We start from the raw sequence: 19296 nt of genomic DNA on the forward strand, positions 1-19296 counted from the left end.
TCCACTCTGCTGATCAGGCATCTTAAAATTAGACACTCAGGGTCTATGCTTTTAGGTACTTAACCACTAGGTTATTATCCAGGCTTATTGGAAAAGCACTCTCCACTCCTTTTAAATCATGACAGAAAAGAAGTAGAACATTCATTAATCCAAAGACAGAAAGCAAGCACAACTCTCGCTAGGGAACTCATATGGGAAGGAGGTTTCTATCTCCTTTTCTTAGGCCTGTCACCATGTATTTAATTCACAGAAACAGTAATCAAGCTTTGACACGGGACTGTTCTATCTAATGGTTAGACCCTTTCCTGGGAGGTGGGAAATATAGATTTGAACTCTGGTATTCCTGAGGAAGTGCTCTTGGTTGTCATAGAGATGGTTGACACTGCCTCTCTTGTTCCTTAAGTCTTCAGCATTTCCTTTTGGCTCACTCTTGTTGGCTCCCAGCTCAGTCTGTGGATCCCATTCTCAGGCAACTGTGTCTTTCCACACAGCGTACAGGGAGCCTGGGCTCCACTCTGCTGATCAGGCATCTTAAAATTAGACACTCAGGGTCTATGCTTTTAGGTACTTAACTATTTTACTAGATTTAGCTCGTTGCTTATGTGAATTTTAGTGGAAATAGAACATTCTCATCAAGTCCAACATACAGTAATCGTTCCAATGCTTCAACACAATCACACCATGTGGATGCATTTCTATTTCTTATTACTCTTTATTTAAAATTTTCCATCCCTTTGAACAGCAACTGCAAAGCTACCAGCCTGAGAATAAACATGACATTATTAAAGTCTGCATTTGCACCCTGGATCGCCTAAAAAGTTAGCTGCCTATGTCCATATTTAGAATATGGGCCTTTTCAGAGGAATTGGCTAATTTTCAGGGGTATTCATCCTTTAAGTCACTCTATGAAATTATAGAATGAAACAAGAGCAGAGTATGCTGTGCTTCTCTGAACATTAGGCCACTTATTTATGTGGCTAAATGTGGAATTAGGCACCTAACTTTAGGAATTCAAGAGTGCAGTTATTATAGGCAGAACTGGTAGCACACCTATTATGAATGCCCAACACTTCCCATTTTAAGATTGTTTTCAGTTTCATATACCATTGCCAAACTTCAAGTCTATGAGCTGAATTTTTCCATGCAAAGTATCTGCTTCAGGCTAAGTTTATATCTGGGAAAAAATAGTCAAAATTATTCATTTTTTTAGGCAAAATGCATTGTTTTGCCCATGCTAAAAATGTTGATTTTCTCCCCACACTTTTTTTTTGGAGAAACTCTTGTGCTACCCATGATTGGTAGCAGGAACTTTTAATTTGATGAGGTGGTGTTGTCTTTAGTGTCAAGGATGTATCAAAGATAGCTATGCCAGAAACCTTTGAATAAGCACATACTTGAAACTTGCTGGAGTTTTACAACTAGGGACTCAAAAGAGTTTACCTGTTCTGAGCATGCTCCTCCCCTCCCTGCCACCAGCTCAGTGCTGCAGGTGATTTTTTCTAACATTTCAGCTCTATGCTTCTGCAGATTGTGCTACCAGCTCTGCCTGCTTTACTCTTTTATGAAAGAAACGTATGCATCTTTACATCAGGATGAAGTGTAAGAATTGTGCAGAAGGCAAGATAAGGCTGGTACACGTACACCAGTAAAGTATCAAATGGTTCAGTCCTGAAATAACGTTTGTTGTCTTTTCAAGGTGTCCACCTCTATTATGTTGGCGGGGAGGTTTATGCAGAATGTGTGAGCGACAGTAGCATTTTTGTACAGAGCCGCAACTGTAACTATCAGCATGGATTCCACCCAGCTACTGTGTGCAAGATCCCCAGTGGCTGCAGCCTCAAGATTTTCAACAACCAGCTCTTTGCTCAGTTGCTTGCCCAGTCAGTCAACCATGGCTTTGAGGTGGTGTATGAGCTGACCAAGATGTGTACTATCCGGATGAGCTTTGTAAAAGTAAGGATGCAATTTCTTCTGTTGCATTTATAGAAAAAAAAAAAGAAGGGAAAAAGCCCCTTAATTTGTTAACTGTGCCAGTTTTTCCAAATGAGTATTTTGCAGCCATTAGTCTGAAAATGAAGTCTTAATACTGTTAAATTCAGTCTAAGGGCCTTGTTACACAGTAATTTTGGGTAGCTCCTGGAGCTCTTAACACCTGGATTGTCTGCACGTTAACACCTAAAACTAATTTTAAGCCCTTGTTAGGCATTCAAAGTTATGCCACACCACATCAGGGTTCTTTCTTATTTGTGTTCCCCAGCTTATTTTACACTAAATTGTATCCAATCTAGCCTACAGATTAGAGTAAACACCCCATCTGCTCCTCCTCCCCCACTGGCCTGGATTGGGCCCACCACACCTTCCCCACCAGCACCCCAGATCCTTGCTCACTGTTCCTCACTGCTGTCCTCTTACTTGTGGTTGCCTGTGCTGTCTGTCCTGGGAGAACAGGCAGGGAAGGGTTAACCTGCCTGACTGTCCCGCCCCCACCACACTGATGCCACTGCTGCTCCCTGGGCTGGGCTTGGCCTGGCGTGGAGAAGAGCAGCAGCCCCGTGGCAGGGGTCAGGCAGGCAGGTTAACCCTGGGACAGACAATGCAGTCAACCACAAGTAAGTGTGGGGTGGGGGAGTACAGGGGGAACCTCAAAGGGCAATGGAGGAGCTTGGGGGCAGGGGAGAAGCCGAGAATGTGAGGTGGCAGCAGTGGGGATTCTTACCATTCAGTCTTCCAGGCCCCTGGTGGCCTGAAGTGTGACAGCTCCAAACTCAAGCTAGCAGTAACACTGATCAACACTTGTGTGGCTTATGGTGCAATGTGTAACAACGCTCTAATATTACTACAAATTGGACGTGGTGGTCCCAGATCTGAGGTGTCTGGTGTCCTCAACTCTCATTGAACTTGATAAGTATAGAAGGTGGTGAGCTCTCTGTCCACAAGAAATGAAGTCTCTCTTCTGACCAATTCATCCAGACTACCAACATCCAATAGATAAGTCAGCAGCTCCTGAAGACTGATCATTGCCTACTGACTTGTGGAGATTGTTGACTACTGAAATAAATACTGTGACTAGCTAGGTCTGAGGTTGACTGCTATCCTGCATGATTCTGCTAGATCTGACTGTCTCCCAACTTCTCAGTACCCTGCTCCTACCAATAGGAAGCTGAGTACCCGAAGTCAGACTCCGCAACCCATAATGAGGCACTTAAGCAAAAGTGGGTCATCTTGTTTTCTAAGTCAGTAAATGCCAAAATCCTCTCAGAGATGTAATTGCTTAGGACCTCTGAGAAATTTTATTTAGATGCCTAAATAAGGGGTTTGAATTCTAGAGTACGGCTCCCAGGAGCCCAAGTGAAAACTTACAAAAATTCATATAAGGGACAGAACACAGAACTGTCGAGCTGCTAGCAGCTTACCTTCCCACTGTACAATTTACAGTGTCTGTTTGTAACCTTTTCCATTGACTTTACTAGTCAAGAGTAGGGTACTCATGGGCATTAAAATAAACCTTCCCCATTAGCTCTAGAGCATCTGACTAGATGTGGATGAAAGCACTGGCAATTTTTCTCTCTGCTTCTCTAACTTCAAGAGACTCCCCTGGTCCACTGGGCGCATCTACACAAGATACTTTACTATGCAGTAGAGCTAATTACTGCATAGTAAGCATCACTGTATACACGTGCTGACCCATTCTGCATGGTAATTTCCTCTACTTGGCAGTTAATTTGCTACCTGCAAATGCAAGTAAAAAATTAACTGCTGAGTAATTACTGGTACAGTACAGCACTGTGTAGATGGCTGACCAGAGCAAATTTGCACCTGATCAGCCAGGCAGTAGAGGGCAGGAGATTGCTCTCTGCCCCCAGGAGCTGTCTGCTGCTGGGGTGGGCTCCAGCACGAAAGCCCAGGCAGGGGCAATGTTCCCCTGCCCTAGCAGCAGAGAGCTCCCAACCCCTGCTCCATGACTGTAGAGTTGGGGCTTGGAGCGGGGGCTGGGAGCTCCGTGATTGTGGAGCAGGGACTGAGAACAACTCTGCAATCGCAGAGCAGGGGCTGGGATTTTACTGCATGGAGAGAGTTCCCCACTCTAGGCTGGAGCTGGCTGGGACCTGCCGCTGATCATAAAAGTTCTTGGCCAGCTCCAAGTTGCACATGGAAGTCTGCACATGCAGCCTGGAGGTGGCTGGGGACTGTCTGATTTCAGGTAGTCCCCAGCCAGCTCCAGGCTGCACATGCAGACTTCCCCATGCAGCCCAGGGCTAGCTGGGGACTCTCCCAGACAGGTCCCAGTCCTGTCCCCCAATCAGGTGATTGAAGTGCAGGGCTTGGAAAGAGCTGCATGGGAGGGGCAGGTCCAGCCCCTGCCCCAGTTGGGCAGCTAGCACCAAGCCCCTGGATGGGCGAGAAATCCCCCACTGGAATCCCTGCCCAGCCAGGGGCTTGCTGGTAGCTGCCCCACCAGTGAATTGGAGCAGGGGACTGGGACTTCCCCCTCCCATGCAGCTCTGTCCAAGCCCCATGCTTCAATCATCTAATTGGGTGGGGAGCTTCCTACTGCCAGGGCAGGGGAACATTGTCCCCACCCAGGCTTCACCAAACTCGAGCCTGCCCCAGCAGCAGGCAGCTTCCAGGGGCAGGGAGCAATCTCCCAGCCACCACCAGGATACAGCTAGCTCCTAGCCACATGCTCCCTACCAACCCCTGGACTAGCACTCGGGGGGAGCCTAGAGCTCTTCCTGGATGCTGCAGAGGACTGGTGTAGGGTCAGAGGGGGCAGGAGCAGGCTGCAGCCAGGAGAAGCAAATCTTCTCCCCAATCCTCACATGTGTAGAAGCCTCCCTGAGAAGGTTTACTCTAGAGATATTTACTCTAGAGCAGGGGTAGGCAAAATGTGGACCGGGGGTGGGGAGTGGATGCAGCCCTCCAGGCCATTCTATCTGGCCTGCAGGGCCTCTAAAAAATTTAGAAAATTAATATTTATATGCCCCTGGCTGCCTATCATGCATCCCTCGATGGCTTGCCAAAACTCAATAAGGGGCCCTCCACCCAAAATAATTGCCCACCCCTGCTCTAAAGTAAACCCACCCTGCAGCACTTGGACATGTAGACGCACCCACTGGATACACAGCTCCTTGCAGACTTATATTAGAAAATGTTCTGTACAAATGACTGAAACAAGCTGACTCTATTTATTCCAAAAGGAGTGAGGTTTTTATGGCCAAGAATCAGGCATGAAAGGCCTAAATGTTCCCACATCACAGCTTTGAATCTTGACAGGCCCAATATAAACTGGCCTCATCTACACATATGCTTTACTGCAGAGCAGATTAATTAACTGTGGAGTAAAGTTTCACCATATACATTGGTGATAATATTAGGCCATAGTAGACTAATTAACACTGCTGTAAGATAGCACTGTACCCAAAAGTACTGCGTTATGGTGGAGTAATTAAGAGTGATTAAATGCATGGTTAGACACTGACTGCGTGCATAAATTGTGCCCCATCAGCCCAGACAGCAGGAGGCCGGACTCCTGCCTACTGCCTAGCCACATGGCTCTGCACTTTCAGCATTCTCATGTTCCCGCTAGCCCTGATGCCACTACCCAGAGCCTGGAGCTACATGCTGTCTATGCAGAGTGGGGCAGGAGCATCCCTGGCATAAACTGCTTTGCCTCACTTCAAATTGCTGTCGTCTGGGGCACATGTGTAGTGCATGTGTAGCTCTGGCTCAAACTGCTCCAGAGTTTATTGCTTCAAATTAATTGCACATGTAAACACACACACTTGCAAGGAACTCACTATGTTAATCATTCCCACCAGACCTTGAGAAGCAAAGCCATGTCTGCTCTTTGTGGACATTAAAAATCTCACATGACTTCTCCCAAGAGTCCAAGCCAAAGTCTCCCAACCAATGCCCTGCACTGCTGTGCTTTGATCTAATTGAGGAAGGAATTAGTGCCTTGTTCAATGCAAACAATAGTAGAAAACACAGTGTTCCTTTTAATGGAAGACATGAATGGACATGTTGTTTCTAAAGGAAGTGTAGCTAGTTATACAGCACCTTCATTATCTCAGTAACTCCATGGCCCTCTTTGATGTCTTATCTTCAGTTGAAGACAGAGTGGCGAGGAAAGCTGTTGTGTTAACATCTGAACCAAACTGCTACCATGTTATCTTCTTGCTTTGTTGAAACAATTGCAAACTTGATTACAATTTTAGTTCTCTATCTCCAGTGTGAGAGGGCTCCTTTGCCAATCTTTTCAAATTGATAAACCTCAATACCTTTTTCTGTAACTGATCGTTGACAAGTTGCCCTGCAACTCTCATTAGTCTCATTGAGCTCATGGGTCATTTTTGCCTACATTAGGGAAAACCTTTGCCTGTCTTCCATGGGGGTAGAGAGCTTAGCAGAGGATGAAAGGAGCCTCTCTGCCCCTGTTCTAAAGTGGATCCCAACCTCTGGTGCCCTCAAATATTGCTAATTGTAGCAGCCACTTCATCCACCAGTGCTATAATACTTACCACAATGTGTAAATGGTATTGTTGTTGTGCTGATGGCAACAGAGCACAATTTCGTGACATGCCCAAGATCCATCCCAAAGCACATCAGGATCTTTGAGCAGAAACAGAACCCAGATTTTCTGATCTTCTGTTCAGTTGCAGGGCTAGGGAGACACACACAGGACAGGATGATAATCAGAGGACTGCATTAGGGAACACAGTAGTTAAGCACAGCGCACCTGCTCTGTGTGTGTTACATGCCAAAAGGATGTAATGGAGGTGCCATCAGAGTGGTGCTGGGAGCGTGCCTAAAGCTCCATGTCTTGGGCGTGCTTATTGACCATACTCTTATGGGTGCTTCACAGCTTGCAGGAGCTATATAGCAGGCTGATCTGGAAGCTTAGCCAAGCCCCTGGCTCCCTTCACGCAGGCCACTATTGTCAGCAGGTGCAGGGAGGGGCTGCTGCTTTATACCTTTGTGCAGCACCAGTAAGGAGCCTTGTTGTGTGCCTTGTCTGCAGATTCCTGTACTGAAATATTGGCCTGAGGGCCCTCCCTAGATTATTGGTAGTCCCAGCACTGCTGGGTGGTATGGAATAAAAAGGACAGCATGTACCTCTAATGCTGAGCCTATTGCCTTTGTAATCACTACAGAAAGCTCCTCCATAACAAGAATCAAGGATTTATCTGCTGCCCCAGAAGGTCTGATTTAATAACAGCAGCAGAGAGTGGGTAACTTTGATAAAGAGACAGTCAAAGTCACCCATACTTGTCCATTCAGCTTCTGTGGGCTCTAGTCTACAGCACTTACAACCATGTCAGCTCAAAACAATTGGTGGGACCCTGAACCTATCTCGGAGCTACCAGCAGAGGGCAATGTATAGCCACTGAATGAGGCCTGACAGCTAATTAACTGCATTGTTAGTGACTATTCCATGCACCAGGTTAATTGGGCCCACAGGTGACATTTACAACCTTGGAGTCTCTCCCCTCAGATTGTCAGTGCTGTCAATAAAACAAGAAGCTCCAACACTTGTGGCATGTCCCTACTGTTTGTGCACCTCTTAATTTAACAGGTATACAACATATGACTAGTACAGAGCTTTAGAATATACCATTATTACAAATGCGAAAGCCTTAGAAAAAAAATTGCAACTCATAAAGAGCAGTGTCTTCATGAATACTTTTCAGAACATTAAACATAAGCTGTCTGGAACTAATGTACATATCTGAGACTGCTAAAACTTCTTTAGAAGTCAGACTGATTACAGGGCAGCCCATTGTCTTATACCTTTGCCTGTAAAAATTACCCACTATTACAACAAAGTCTCTTTGGTGATGGCCAAATTATTAGCTTGCCTGATCAGAAGGAACAGAGGTAAGACCTCAGCTTCTCTGCTCAGAGACCTACTAACTAAAGAGCTAATCTATCAGTTGTACCATACTGAGAAGTACTTTACTTGGTGCTTGGTCTCATGGATAACTGAGTACTGGTCCTGGTCCTTATAATGCCTAGCAGCATGGTTTAAACCTTCAAGCCACTGAACATCTATGAAATCAGGAGCTCACTTGCAGAGTCAGTTGTAATATAGCCCACTCAGGATGATGGAGTTGAGTCTATTATGATTGGGCTGAGTTAGGGGTAGCAGTAACTGTCCTGAATTTCATGGTGAATGTTGTGGTTTATTTAATTTAGTTAGTTACACAATAATGGTACATTTCTGCACCCTTTGAAACATAGGTGCCAAATGTTCTAGTCGGTGCAGTAGTACTGTGCATTATCAACTTCTCTCAGTCCCAGTCAGAGTACTGTACAGTTGATAGAATGGCCTTGAGCTAAAAGGGTCCACTTTGAAGAGCTGGTAGGGGGCCTAAGATTTCTAGTAGTGGTGTACCGATAGAGATTTCAGGGGCCGATACTGATAACCAATTTTTAACAAGCCATATTGGCCAACTGCCAATATGTGGCCCAGCAGCTTGGAGAGCAGCATCTGGCTGGTAAGTCTGTTGTGGGGAAAGGGGTGGGAAGGAGGAAAGGGGCATGGAGGGAGCAGATTGAGGCCCCTGCGGTGAGGGAGAGAGTGGGGCTGGGGCAGGTGTTTGGGGCTGGGCACAGGACTGAATCACAGCTCATCGCGGGGGCATGGAGAGGTGGTGGCTCCCACCACTGCCTGCACTCCAGGAGAGTATGGGGGGCTGTTTGCCCCCCAGATCTGTGCATGGGGTGAGGGCAGGCTGCCGATGCAGCCTGGGGCCAGGGCTAATGTCAGGCTCTTCCCAGTGGGGGGCTGGGCCAGGGCTGTGTTTGGAGTGGGCAGCAGCACTGGGAGTGGGGGCTGCATTGAATTTTGGGATAGCTGTAGTTCCCCTCCCTGCGTCACCGCTACCTGCCCTGGCCCAAGCCCTCCACCAAAAAGAGCTCAGCACAGCCCCAGCTCCACCTCACGGTGGGCAGCCCTCCGTCACCATGCACATAGATCCAGGGGGCACACGCCCCCCATGCCCTTCCAGGGTGCGTGCAGTGATGGGAACCACCACCCCCTCCCTGTGCCCCTCAGATGAGCTGCTTGCAGCTTTGTCCTGCACCCCACCCCAGCTGAGCAGTGCCTGCCCCTGCCCCTGCCCCTCCCTCACCACAGGTGCTTCAATCTGCACTCCCCCAAGTCCCTTCCCTCCCCCACCTCTTCTCCCACAACAGACTTACCAGCTGAACGCTGCTCTCCATGCTGCTGGGCTGCACTTCTGGCCTCCCGCATGCTGTGCTGAAGCTGTATGCATGTACGAGGCATTTATCGGTGACATTATCAGCCACATCAGCCAAAAAAAACCCGATTGCCAATAACGTCAATTTTCCTTCTATCAGTGCTGGTAGAATATGGGACTGATGTATCGGTGCACCTCTAATTTCAAGTGTGTCTCCTCTCCCTACTCAGCCATGTCTCTGTTTTCTGATGCAGTCTTGGAAAACTGAGTAGTGGTGCATGTGTCCCATCACTCTTCTTTCAAGGCGAATGTGCAGGGGTAGAGGAGATAGAAGGGAACGGAAAATGTATAATACAATGAAACTGATGCAGACCAGGAGGTGAAGTGAGGGGGCACGTAACAACATGGGGAAGCCCAAAGTATTCCCCTCCCTAGCAGAGAGGCAAAGAGTAGAGAAAGCCTCTGACCTCACAGAAAAGCAGAGGAGCCAGAAGCACCATATCCTTATCTGCTGGAAAAAGATGCAGAGATTACTTTGAAGTTCCCCAAATAAAAAGCCATTAAGTCTTCCCACTAGAGGGATTATTTCCTTTGGAGAAATGGGGGTTGTCTGAAGTTGGAAAGGCCATAGGATGGAGCATAAATGTATTGAATTTAAATCAAAGAACGCCCTCGGAGCCTCATAGGATTCAAGTGTTTGAGTCATGGGACTGTTAGTCATGTCACTAATATTCTTAAGTTCCCCAGCACACACAGACAGCTATAGCCTATAGCCCAGAGACATCCAAGATTTCCACCTTTTTTCAAAAACTGTTCCTAAGAAAATGTATTAAATGCTGGCCACTTGGTTAAAGTCAGGGGCCCTTTCGCAGTGACTGCAGTCAGGGGTGGGGAGGGATCAATCCTTCAGTGATAGAACTGATATTTCAAAAAAACTCACGTGTGATCCTTTGATATGTTTTTAGGGCTGGGGAGCAGAGTATCATCGCCAGGATGTTACAAGCACTCCGTGCTGGATTGAGATCCATCTGCATGGACCATTACAATGGCTGGATAAGGTGCTAACACAGATGGGTTCACCTCATAACCCTATTTCCTCAGTCTCTTAAGAGCCGTCTCTTGCATTACCTTTAGGATGGATGCTATTGCAGGCAGTGGCTTATAGAATTTCCAGTTTGCAATGAACAGAAGTTTCTATACCTAGATGTATCTGTGTGTATATCTATATATATATAGATGTACACACACACACACAAACATAAGTCTACCACCCCTGTTTTTTTCAAGAGATGTTTTGTGGTTTCTAGTTATATGATGTAAGTATGACATGGTTAGAACTTCAGCCTTAGCATGTCTGTTCTTTAGTACAAAATAAGCCAGATCCCTGCAAAGTGTCATGCATTTCCTAGTGAGCCTCTTGATGATCCATGCAAATCACTGAGGGGTGAGAATTCTCTTTAAATGGATAAAGCACCCAACTTTAGCTGTTCATAGCAGGTGAAATTCACCCCTGTGTACAGGACCAAAACCAGATTTCTGCACTGCTTAAGTCCATTGTAACTGCAGTTCCAAAGGCTTAAGGGGGACCTTAAAATGGTACCCAAAATGGTACCCAGGACTCATGCACATGGATGTTTCATCCAGTGAATTAAAGAATAAACACCAATGCAGTCTGTCTCCCTAGACAGCAGCTGATTTGTCTCCATCTCCCTTTGATTTCAGTGGGAGTTGATGTTCTCAGGATGCATTCAGCACTGGAGCCCTATCATAGTATTCTAGACTAATCCAAGTATTCTGATGCTGTTGACACAGTAGCATATGGTACTGATGCACTGAGAAACAAAAAACAACTCATTTTAAAAAATCAGAATCTATACATATATATTTAAAAAGGAGCTAGCTTCCAGTACTTTTTGCAAAATAAATAAGTGCATATCCGGCATGTAAACTGAATCCTATCCATTATACAGGATTGATGTATTTTTGTTTTTAAGTTAGAACTATCTGTAGTTAGAGTACTGTGCTGGTATCAATGGTACAACTAAAAGGGACTTGAACTGTGATTCAGAGAAGGGAAATGAAATATAAATTGAAGAATTGCACAACTAGCTTACCATTCACCTTGGGAGAGTAGGTACATAGCAAAATTGGGAGCAGTAAACATTATTCAGCTAGTGCTCAGAAGGAGTACTTTAAAAGCACTCTGCAGCCATGCACTTCTGTAAGGACACAGCTATAGAGCACTTTCAGGGGGGCGATAGCATAACAAAATGTCACTTTCGTCAGCACCCTGGCTTCCTAAACCAGGGAGTATGGATTTGAGGTCCCATCTGGGGTGAGATGGTACTTCTTGCTGATACATTTGCAACCAAAGCCCTACTTTGAAGCTATGGAATTTCAGCTGATAAGAGGAAGACCCCTAGGAGGGGTGTTATTCTCTAGAATTGATTACTTGGATTAGAAGACCTCCAGTAGAGTTTATAAATATTTGTCAGGGATGGATTAGATGGAATTGATCTTACCTGTAGCTCACACTTCAAAGAATGAAGCAATGGGCAAGCTCTTTTTATAAGCTTCCTGTCCACATGCTGTCTATGCAGATGTGACAAGCTAAAGCTAACATTCTGATATATATATATGGAACTACCCTAGGGTGATTAACTTTTTCTAATGAACAGGTAAGACAGCATCACATTTTCATTATTCTCTACAGCATACTTAAAGGACTGTGGATATATGTGTATGCCTGGCCATAAGGACTGCAAGCTACCTAGAACAATTTTGCTTAATGGGACAAAAGAGCAATAACTTCACAGCCCCTGGTATTTATTCTGACAGAACAGAAACTTTTAAACAGATCATTATCCCTCTCTTGTGACACAGTATCTGGAGTTAAGCACTTCAATGTCTAATTATAAGAAAGAGAAGATTTCTGAAGCCTTTGGATACATTATATATAACAGCCAAACACAAAAACCATTAAAAGAGTGTACACTTTCTAAAAGTGCAGTACCTATTACAAAGTGATAATTATGGATGTACCAGAAAAAATTTCAGTAAACCAACAGGGTGACTTCCTCTGAATATAGCTTCAACAGTTTCCAACGTTGTTAGTGCACAGAATGATAAACAAGCATTAAATCATAACAAGGTTGGCAAGTTTTATGGGAGATGTGTATATGGGAAGTTATTCCCACATATTCTGTTCCTTATTCTGTTACCACTTAACATCAGCACTATCATCTGATAGGAAAGGCTTTACAGTTTCACAGCAATGAAATCAGGAAATATTGTCACACTGAAACTCTAAACTGCTACTTACATGTGTGCCTGACTGTGCAATCATTACTGCACAGTCCTGGCGCTGCATGGGTCATTTCTGATGCTACTACCCAGTAGCTCGTTGCTACTGTGCTGTAGTGGCAGCATCCCGGTTCATGCCTGCCGATGCTACGTTGCCATAGCAATGAGCTACACTGCTATGCTCATCACTACGGCAGTGTAGCGATTCATGTATGCACCCACTGTTCTTCAAGCGCGAGGGAATTTGGTTTGAAAAGACATTTTCCTTAGTTCTCTAATCTTCCTCCATGCATACTATTCCCTGTGTCATTAGTGTCACCTTACCAGGGCAGTTGAGATGTGGCTTATAACATGCTTATTGCTCAGATTCTATTCCAATTTTGGGGTGCTTTTCTGATGGCACTTGTCTCTGTCTTCCTGGCAGTTGAGAACTGAGGCTGCCAAGCCCATCTTCCCAGGATCTAGGTAGTTTTTTACACTCTGTATCAGGACACTTTCATTCCTTGCAAATAGCATTTTTGAATACTAGATCATTTGCACCCTCCAGCTAAGGAGACAGATATTTTGCCTTTTCCTACCCTTCTCCATGCTTGCATAAGTAAACAGCAGGGACTGCTTATGAACATCCTCAGCTGCTTTCTCTTTTACTCAGAGATCAAACATGTCTCTTCCAATGTACCCTTGGTCTTGGTCAGCTCCAGTGCCCAGTCTTCTGATGGTGGTACAACAAAAGGACAACAGGGCTGCCCAGTCCTTTTCTAAAGCATGTCCTGTTCTGTAGGGGTTTTGTGTGGAACGTCGATTTATTAAACAAGGCCAAAAGTCCTACTGACCCTAACAGCCCAAAAGGAAGACATTGGCCCAAATGCACCATTTTCTGTAGCCAGTGGCACACAAATGAGCCATGTGACTCTTAGCCATCTTTGACTTCCAAACTTGAATGGCCAAGTACCCACTTACAGCTGGGTTAACATTTGCTGTGAGTCTAGATCAGTGATTTTCAACCTTTTAAAGACTCAATATATCCATGTTAGACTTAAGGCACCCCTTGGAAAATGCCCGCTCTTCAGGTGGGTACAAGCATTACATTTCTATTGGGGGAATCCTGCAGTTCGCACAGTAGAAGCCCTAATTGTACAAATGTTCACAGTTTTCCCAGAACAAAAATAGTGGTTCAGGGAGAAACCTAAATCAACTACAATTTGGTAGAGTTTCTACTGGGATAACAAACACACGTACACTTACTTACCCTTACTTTATACTTGATTTTTGACTACAGAAACATACTAGAGAAATTCTTCTGTTGCAGAGAGCTCAAAAAAACTCACAACAGATCAAACATACAGAGAATGATAGACCCTTCCTCCCAAATGTTTATAATGTAAAAAGTGGCAACAGGTGGCTGAGAGAAGCAAGCAAATCATAGGCTCATCAGTGCTCAAATAGGATGATAGGTATGAAAGATGAATAAACCATTTAGAATCATGCCTGTGCTGCAGGTCTTATTAGTATGTGACTCAGCCTCATTTAAGGATTTACAGGTTTTACATAATTTAGGACAAGATAAATCTGTATCTCACTGTAATGTATATCCATTTTAAAAGGTGGTATTTTCTGCCCAAAGCTATCAGCCTGAATTCAATTTAGTGCTTTTAAATGTATTCATAAATACTCCAGCTTTCAAGATGGCCTGCCCAAGAGATTTAAAAGCCACTTATGAGGCTACTACTTAGTGAAGACAGATTTTTCTGTTGCTTTTTAAGCCTCTCCATCAAACCGTCTTTAAAGGTTGCCATAGAGAACTAGCACCATGTATTAGAAGAGAGTTATGAGAGTTTTATTAGCCTGTAGCATAAAGAACATTCATCATCGTGTTCAGACCACTTATTTTCCTATTAAGACATCTGGGTAAGAAGATTGTTATAGTTTTATGATTGTTTAATTGCTGCTGGTACATCAGCACTGCCAGTATTAATATGTCATCTCCATTCAGAGCTTATTGTGGCAAACCTGGCTGACACCATGAGACCACTTCAGTTGTCTCTTTCCTCCAAGCTGCAAGGCTAAAGGTCCATTGTATAACTTCCTTTGATTCTTAATATCCCTTAGCCCAGTCTTATGTCACATTAGAGGAGCATCTGTAGTACATCATGTATGTTTGTTGAGGAAGCTAAGAGGATTCATCTTAAATAGAAAGGGAAGGGAGGGTTGCTATAAAAGGGGAGATCTCCACGTTCACAAATTGCTATGTGTCCCCTTCTGTGCCTGGATCACATAAGATATGTGTCTGCAACAGACAGGGGATTAACAGCCAAGTCTATTACCCACTGCTGTCAATGAGATTTTTCACCGTATTCCCCAGCTGTAAGGATTTGTGCATTTAGCTCTGCAGTTTCAGTCCCCCAGTGATAATCAAAATGACAGTTGATATATTATCAGAGCCATCTCTTTCTTTTAATATGAGGTAGTTTGTTTTCTACAGTATATGGCACTAGAGCATAAGCACCACATTAGTATCAGTGGCCTGCCACTACTTCTGAATGGCAGGGGAGGCATTTGTGATTGTACCTTTGTCTACTGTGACCCTGCTCATCCTGGTTTACAGCAGTCACCTTCTGTTTCTAAAGCTCTGATCATCAGGAAGCACCACTACTTACAGCCTGGAGGAATGGATAATCCCCTTGGATTTATAGTGATGACAATATGGGCACATCTTCATGTGCACTTTAATGTGCATTATCCTATTTTTAATGCTTATTAAAGGTCTCAAAAACTGTGCTCTTTAGCTAATGTGCATTAAAATAGGCTAATGTGCCTTTTTCTAGTATCTTGCAATGGAGGTTTACCTGTAGTGCATTAATGAATGTGTAGACATGCTCAGTGTTTGTTTCTTGGTTGAAACCTGGCCATATTTACTGAACTTTGAAGAGCTCTCATGAGTATAAGTTGTGCTCTTGACTCATGATTAGGTAGCAGTGGTCTTCAGGAATGCTTACGTTTCATCTTTTTTGTCCTATTTATTTCGGTCTCCCATTATCCATCGTGGTAAAAGCAGAAGTAGAATAAAGATTGAGGAGTCCTAGGGTAAATTCATAATAGAGCTGTCATTAAAGTGCCATTTTCAAAGCTGAGCAATGTATACTGGTGCCATTGCCTGGGAGTCCATCCAAGATGACGTCTCCCATGTCCTCTGTGCAGGGGAGATTCTGAGACAGGCTTCACTTCAAGTAGACCATTCTGGGAAGGTGATGTGAGGGAGATGACAGGGGTCCATGGAGAGCCACAGATTTCTCAAATTCATAGTTGGCTGCTGTGGCCAGAAGTCTGCTAAGAGGTGCAGAGAGTAGAGCTGTAGTCCAGGAACAGAGGTGTTTCAAGGACAACTCCAGGGGCACCAAGGGTGGCATACATGCTGGGCAGGATTCTTCATGTATGCTGGCCAATCTGGCTGACCACTACAAAATCATGACCAATAGCCTGTACTGGAGCAAACCCCTTGGTTTTTAGTAGTTGTGTCAGGCAGCATACAGCCCAATTCCTTTCTTATGGGGTATCATGGGAGATCCCTGCACTGCCTTTAATCTAGTAAATTGGCAAAATTAGCAAGGGCTTCTCTAGACCAGTAGGTTCAATCTCTGGCCCACAAGCCAGATCTGGCCTGTGGAGTTGTTACTTGGTGCATGGGGTTCCCCATAAGTGTGAAAATATGGCAGCAGGAGCGCAGCAGCAGTGTTAATTTCCACTCCCCTGGTGCCAAATTTCTTGACCTGTGGGGAGCCCTGGATACTGGGCCAAATTTCCTGACCTGTGGGGAGCCCTGATTACTGGGCCAAATGTCTTAACCTGTGGGAGGCTGGATACTGAGGGCTTGTGTTCCAGACCATGCCGGTGCTGGGCCAATGCACAGGGTTGCTTCAAGGCTGGATGCAGTGTGTGCAGGGCAGGGTCAGTGTGCAGAATTGCACTTGCAGACTGACCTCATGCAGGATCCAGTCCATGGATCAACTCAGTGGCACTCATCCAGCTCTGGGGGCATAAGGTTGGACACCACTGCTCTAGAGAGCTCATATTTATTGCAAGGAATAAAAATGGTAACATGAACATACATCCTCCCCAGCCTGAGCTTCAAAAAGCATCATAGCTAGGAATCTACTCAGTTCATAATTTCACAATTTTCACAGAAACCGTGAAAAGCAGTTTCTGTGATCACTGTGAAAACTGGTGATTTTGCATGGAATCACCAAAAAAAACTTCCTAAAAATAAAATGCTGGTCACCAGTAGAAGCCAGCAGCCATTGCAGCTCAGCCATGCAGCCACCAAGGGTGGGGAGAAAGCTACAGGCACAAAGAATTATGGTCACAATGGTGGCTGCCCCTCCTCCCTCTACTGCTGTTTGTCCAAGAGGGTTGCCTTTTGTGTGGCTCTGCCCCTCTCCGCCAATCAGTGGTGAGAGGCAGGACCACATAAAAGGCAGCCCTCTCTGTGGTTTTAAACATGGTATCATTTTTGCCTCCCTGCTGGTCAGCAGCAAGCAGCAGGGCCACCGGGGCCTGTTGGCCAGTCAGCGGTGGGAAGGCAAAAACGGTGTCATGTTTAAAACCATGGTTTTCACTTCCCTGCCAATCAGGAGTGAGCCACAAACAGGGCTGCCCCCACCAATCAGCAGCAGGGAGGGTACATGACGGAATCTGCGTGAGTAAAGGATCTGCAGCGCAGTCCACTTCTGCCATGAATTTGGTAGGGTCCTAATTATTACACTTGAGGTACCCCTCAGAAAATGGTAGCTCTTAGTTTTCACTTTCTGACTACAGAAAAATAATAGAGCAGTTTGCTGTTGCAAAGGATTTGGATCACAGTAGGTCAAAATGTCTTTAACACTATGAATTTCCTTTTGAAATCTCTGGGTTTATCCTGTGAATCATGTTTGCCCACCTAACAGTGCTAACTTTGTGGCACCCTCCGATACCCTTGAAAGGATCTCCAGGCACCCCAGGGTGCTGTGGGCTCTCTGGTTGAGAACCACTGTCCTAGCCCTTCCCTCTGAGTCCTGCTGTAAGGAGAAGAGCCTGAGTAGCAGTAACTCCCTCCCTGTTCACTAGGGATCAGTTGATAGAGACACACTGTTTCCTCCCTCACCTTGCTTCTGAACAGAATAAAATGCAACTTTTATTTTAGAACTAACCACCTATGTAAGTAATGTCCAGTTCTTTCTCCAGTGGTTGGTTGCCTGGTTTTTTTTTTAATCACACTGTCTCCCTTGGAATCACTTGTGCTTCCATTATAGCCAAACTGAATACTTGTAGTTAATTGTGAACAGTTTTCTGATGAGCAGTCTTAGTTTTCAGTCTGCGGCTGTTTTATATTCTGAGTTATATCCTGAAACAATGAGACATAAGAATAGCACAAGAAAAATAAACCCATCAGTTAACTAGCTTTACATATTCAACTCACATAACTTGAAACTTGTAGAAGTTTTATTGAGCCTGACCCTTGCAAAGAAAGTATCATGTCATTGATATCAAGATGTTTTGATGTTACAGTGTGCGGTAGAATCTTATCAAGACACTTTGCAAATTAGCGAGCAAGGGAACAAACATAACGAAGAGCAAGGATAACAAAGCTCTTTCTTTGTTTCTCTTAGCAATTATTCAGTTTTAATTACTTACAAGATTTTCTAAAGACCATGGAAGTGCACCGTGCTATATTATAAGAATAACTCAAGGATAGCCATTCAAGACCTCATAACAGCACCATTTCCAGCATTTAAATTGAGCCAAAGTTGGGGAAGACATTTATAGTGTGGGTTGTAAAGCATGCATATGAATGAAGGCCTGATCTTGCAAAGATTTAGGTTCCACAGAGGCCCAGGTGCAGATTGCAAAGGTTCGACTTCTGTTTGTTGGTTCACCTATAAGCTACCATGTCCCTTGTTCCAGTTGAGGGGAAAAACAGGTACCAAATGGAATAGATATAAAAGTGTACAATAGTAAAATACACCATTGCTCTCCATGTCAATTTCTGTCTTTTCTTCCATCATCACAGCCTGGTACAGCCAAGGCTAAATTGCTTCTTCATCCAGGAAAAGGGATTAAGTGTTATTCTTAGGCAGACACTATTGGCATTTCATAGTGCCACGTGTACTCTTGCCTCTTGAGACTGAAAGATCTTAGACACCCTCTTCTGAGTCAGAGCCCAGAGCAGCTCCACGTCCTCCAACCAGCAACACAGAGCACTACAACAGGTCAATTCGGGCTTGCCATCTCATCAGAAAACATGTTAAGTTTGTATGCAGTCAAGTAGACATTTTCCAAAGCATTTGTCCTGTTGTGCCTGCTGAGGCTCCCTGAGTATTTAGTCTCACATTTGAATAATACACTTTTTAATGAACTCTATCAAACTCTTACTTTCTTTGGCTGGAATTATCCTACTGTAAAAGTGATTCATGTCTTGTGCTTACCACTAATAAAGCCACTTTCAAATCGAGAGCATTTTGTTTGGTTGGGGTTTTTATTACTTTATTTCCTCCTTTCCTATATGGAAGAGAACACAGATTAAACCTTCTTGAAAGAGCTAGGGCTGACTCATTCTTGCAGGTACACACCCCTTTTCCCAGAAAATAGTCACCTAAGTAGTTCTTATACAAGTAGGAATTGATGGTTTTATCTAGAAGCAAAGGGTTATAGGATCCAAGACCGTTCCAGTCAGAAGGGATACTAGATACCATTAAATAAAGTATTCTGAGAAGCTGTGCAATGAAAGTATAGAACAAGAGCAGGCTATCCCAATATA

General features: G+C 44.5%; 1 protein-coding gene across 5 annotated transcripts in view; it reads left to right on the forward strand.

The window, feature by feature from the left end:
* The window catches only part of SMAD9 (SMAD family member 9), a 68811-nt gene extending 49821 nt beyond the window's left edge, over positions 1 to 18990 (forward strand). For all 5 annotated transcript variants that reach the window (XM_090027362.1, XM_090027392.1, XM_090027401.1 and 2 more), the window contains exons 6-7: positions 1697 to 1953; positions 10169 to 18990. In XM_090027362.1, coding sequence (XP_089883488.1) covers positions 1697 to 1953; positions 10169 to 10312 — 401 coding nt within the window. In that variant the 3' untranslated portion in view covers positions 10313 to 18990. The remainder of the gene's footprint in view (positions 1 to 1696; positions 1954 to 10168) is intronic.
* The last annotated feature ends 306 nt before the right edge of the window (positions 18991 to 19296 follow it).

The sequence above is a fragment of the Crocodylus siamensis genome, chromosome 1 (assembly GCF_052110815.1).
Source record: "Crocodylus siamensis isolate JL-2025a chromosome 1, ASM5211081v1, whole genome shotgun sequence".
Taxonomy (NCBI): domain Eukaryota; kingdom Metazoa; phylum Chordata; order Crocodylia; family Crocodylidae; genus Crocodylus; species Crocodylus siamensis.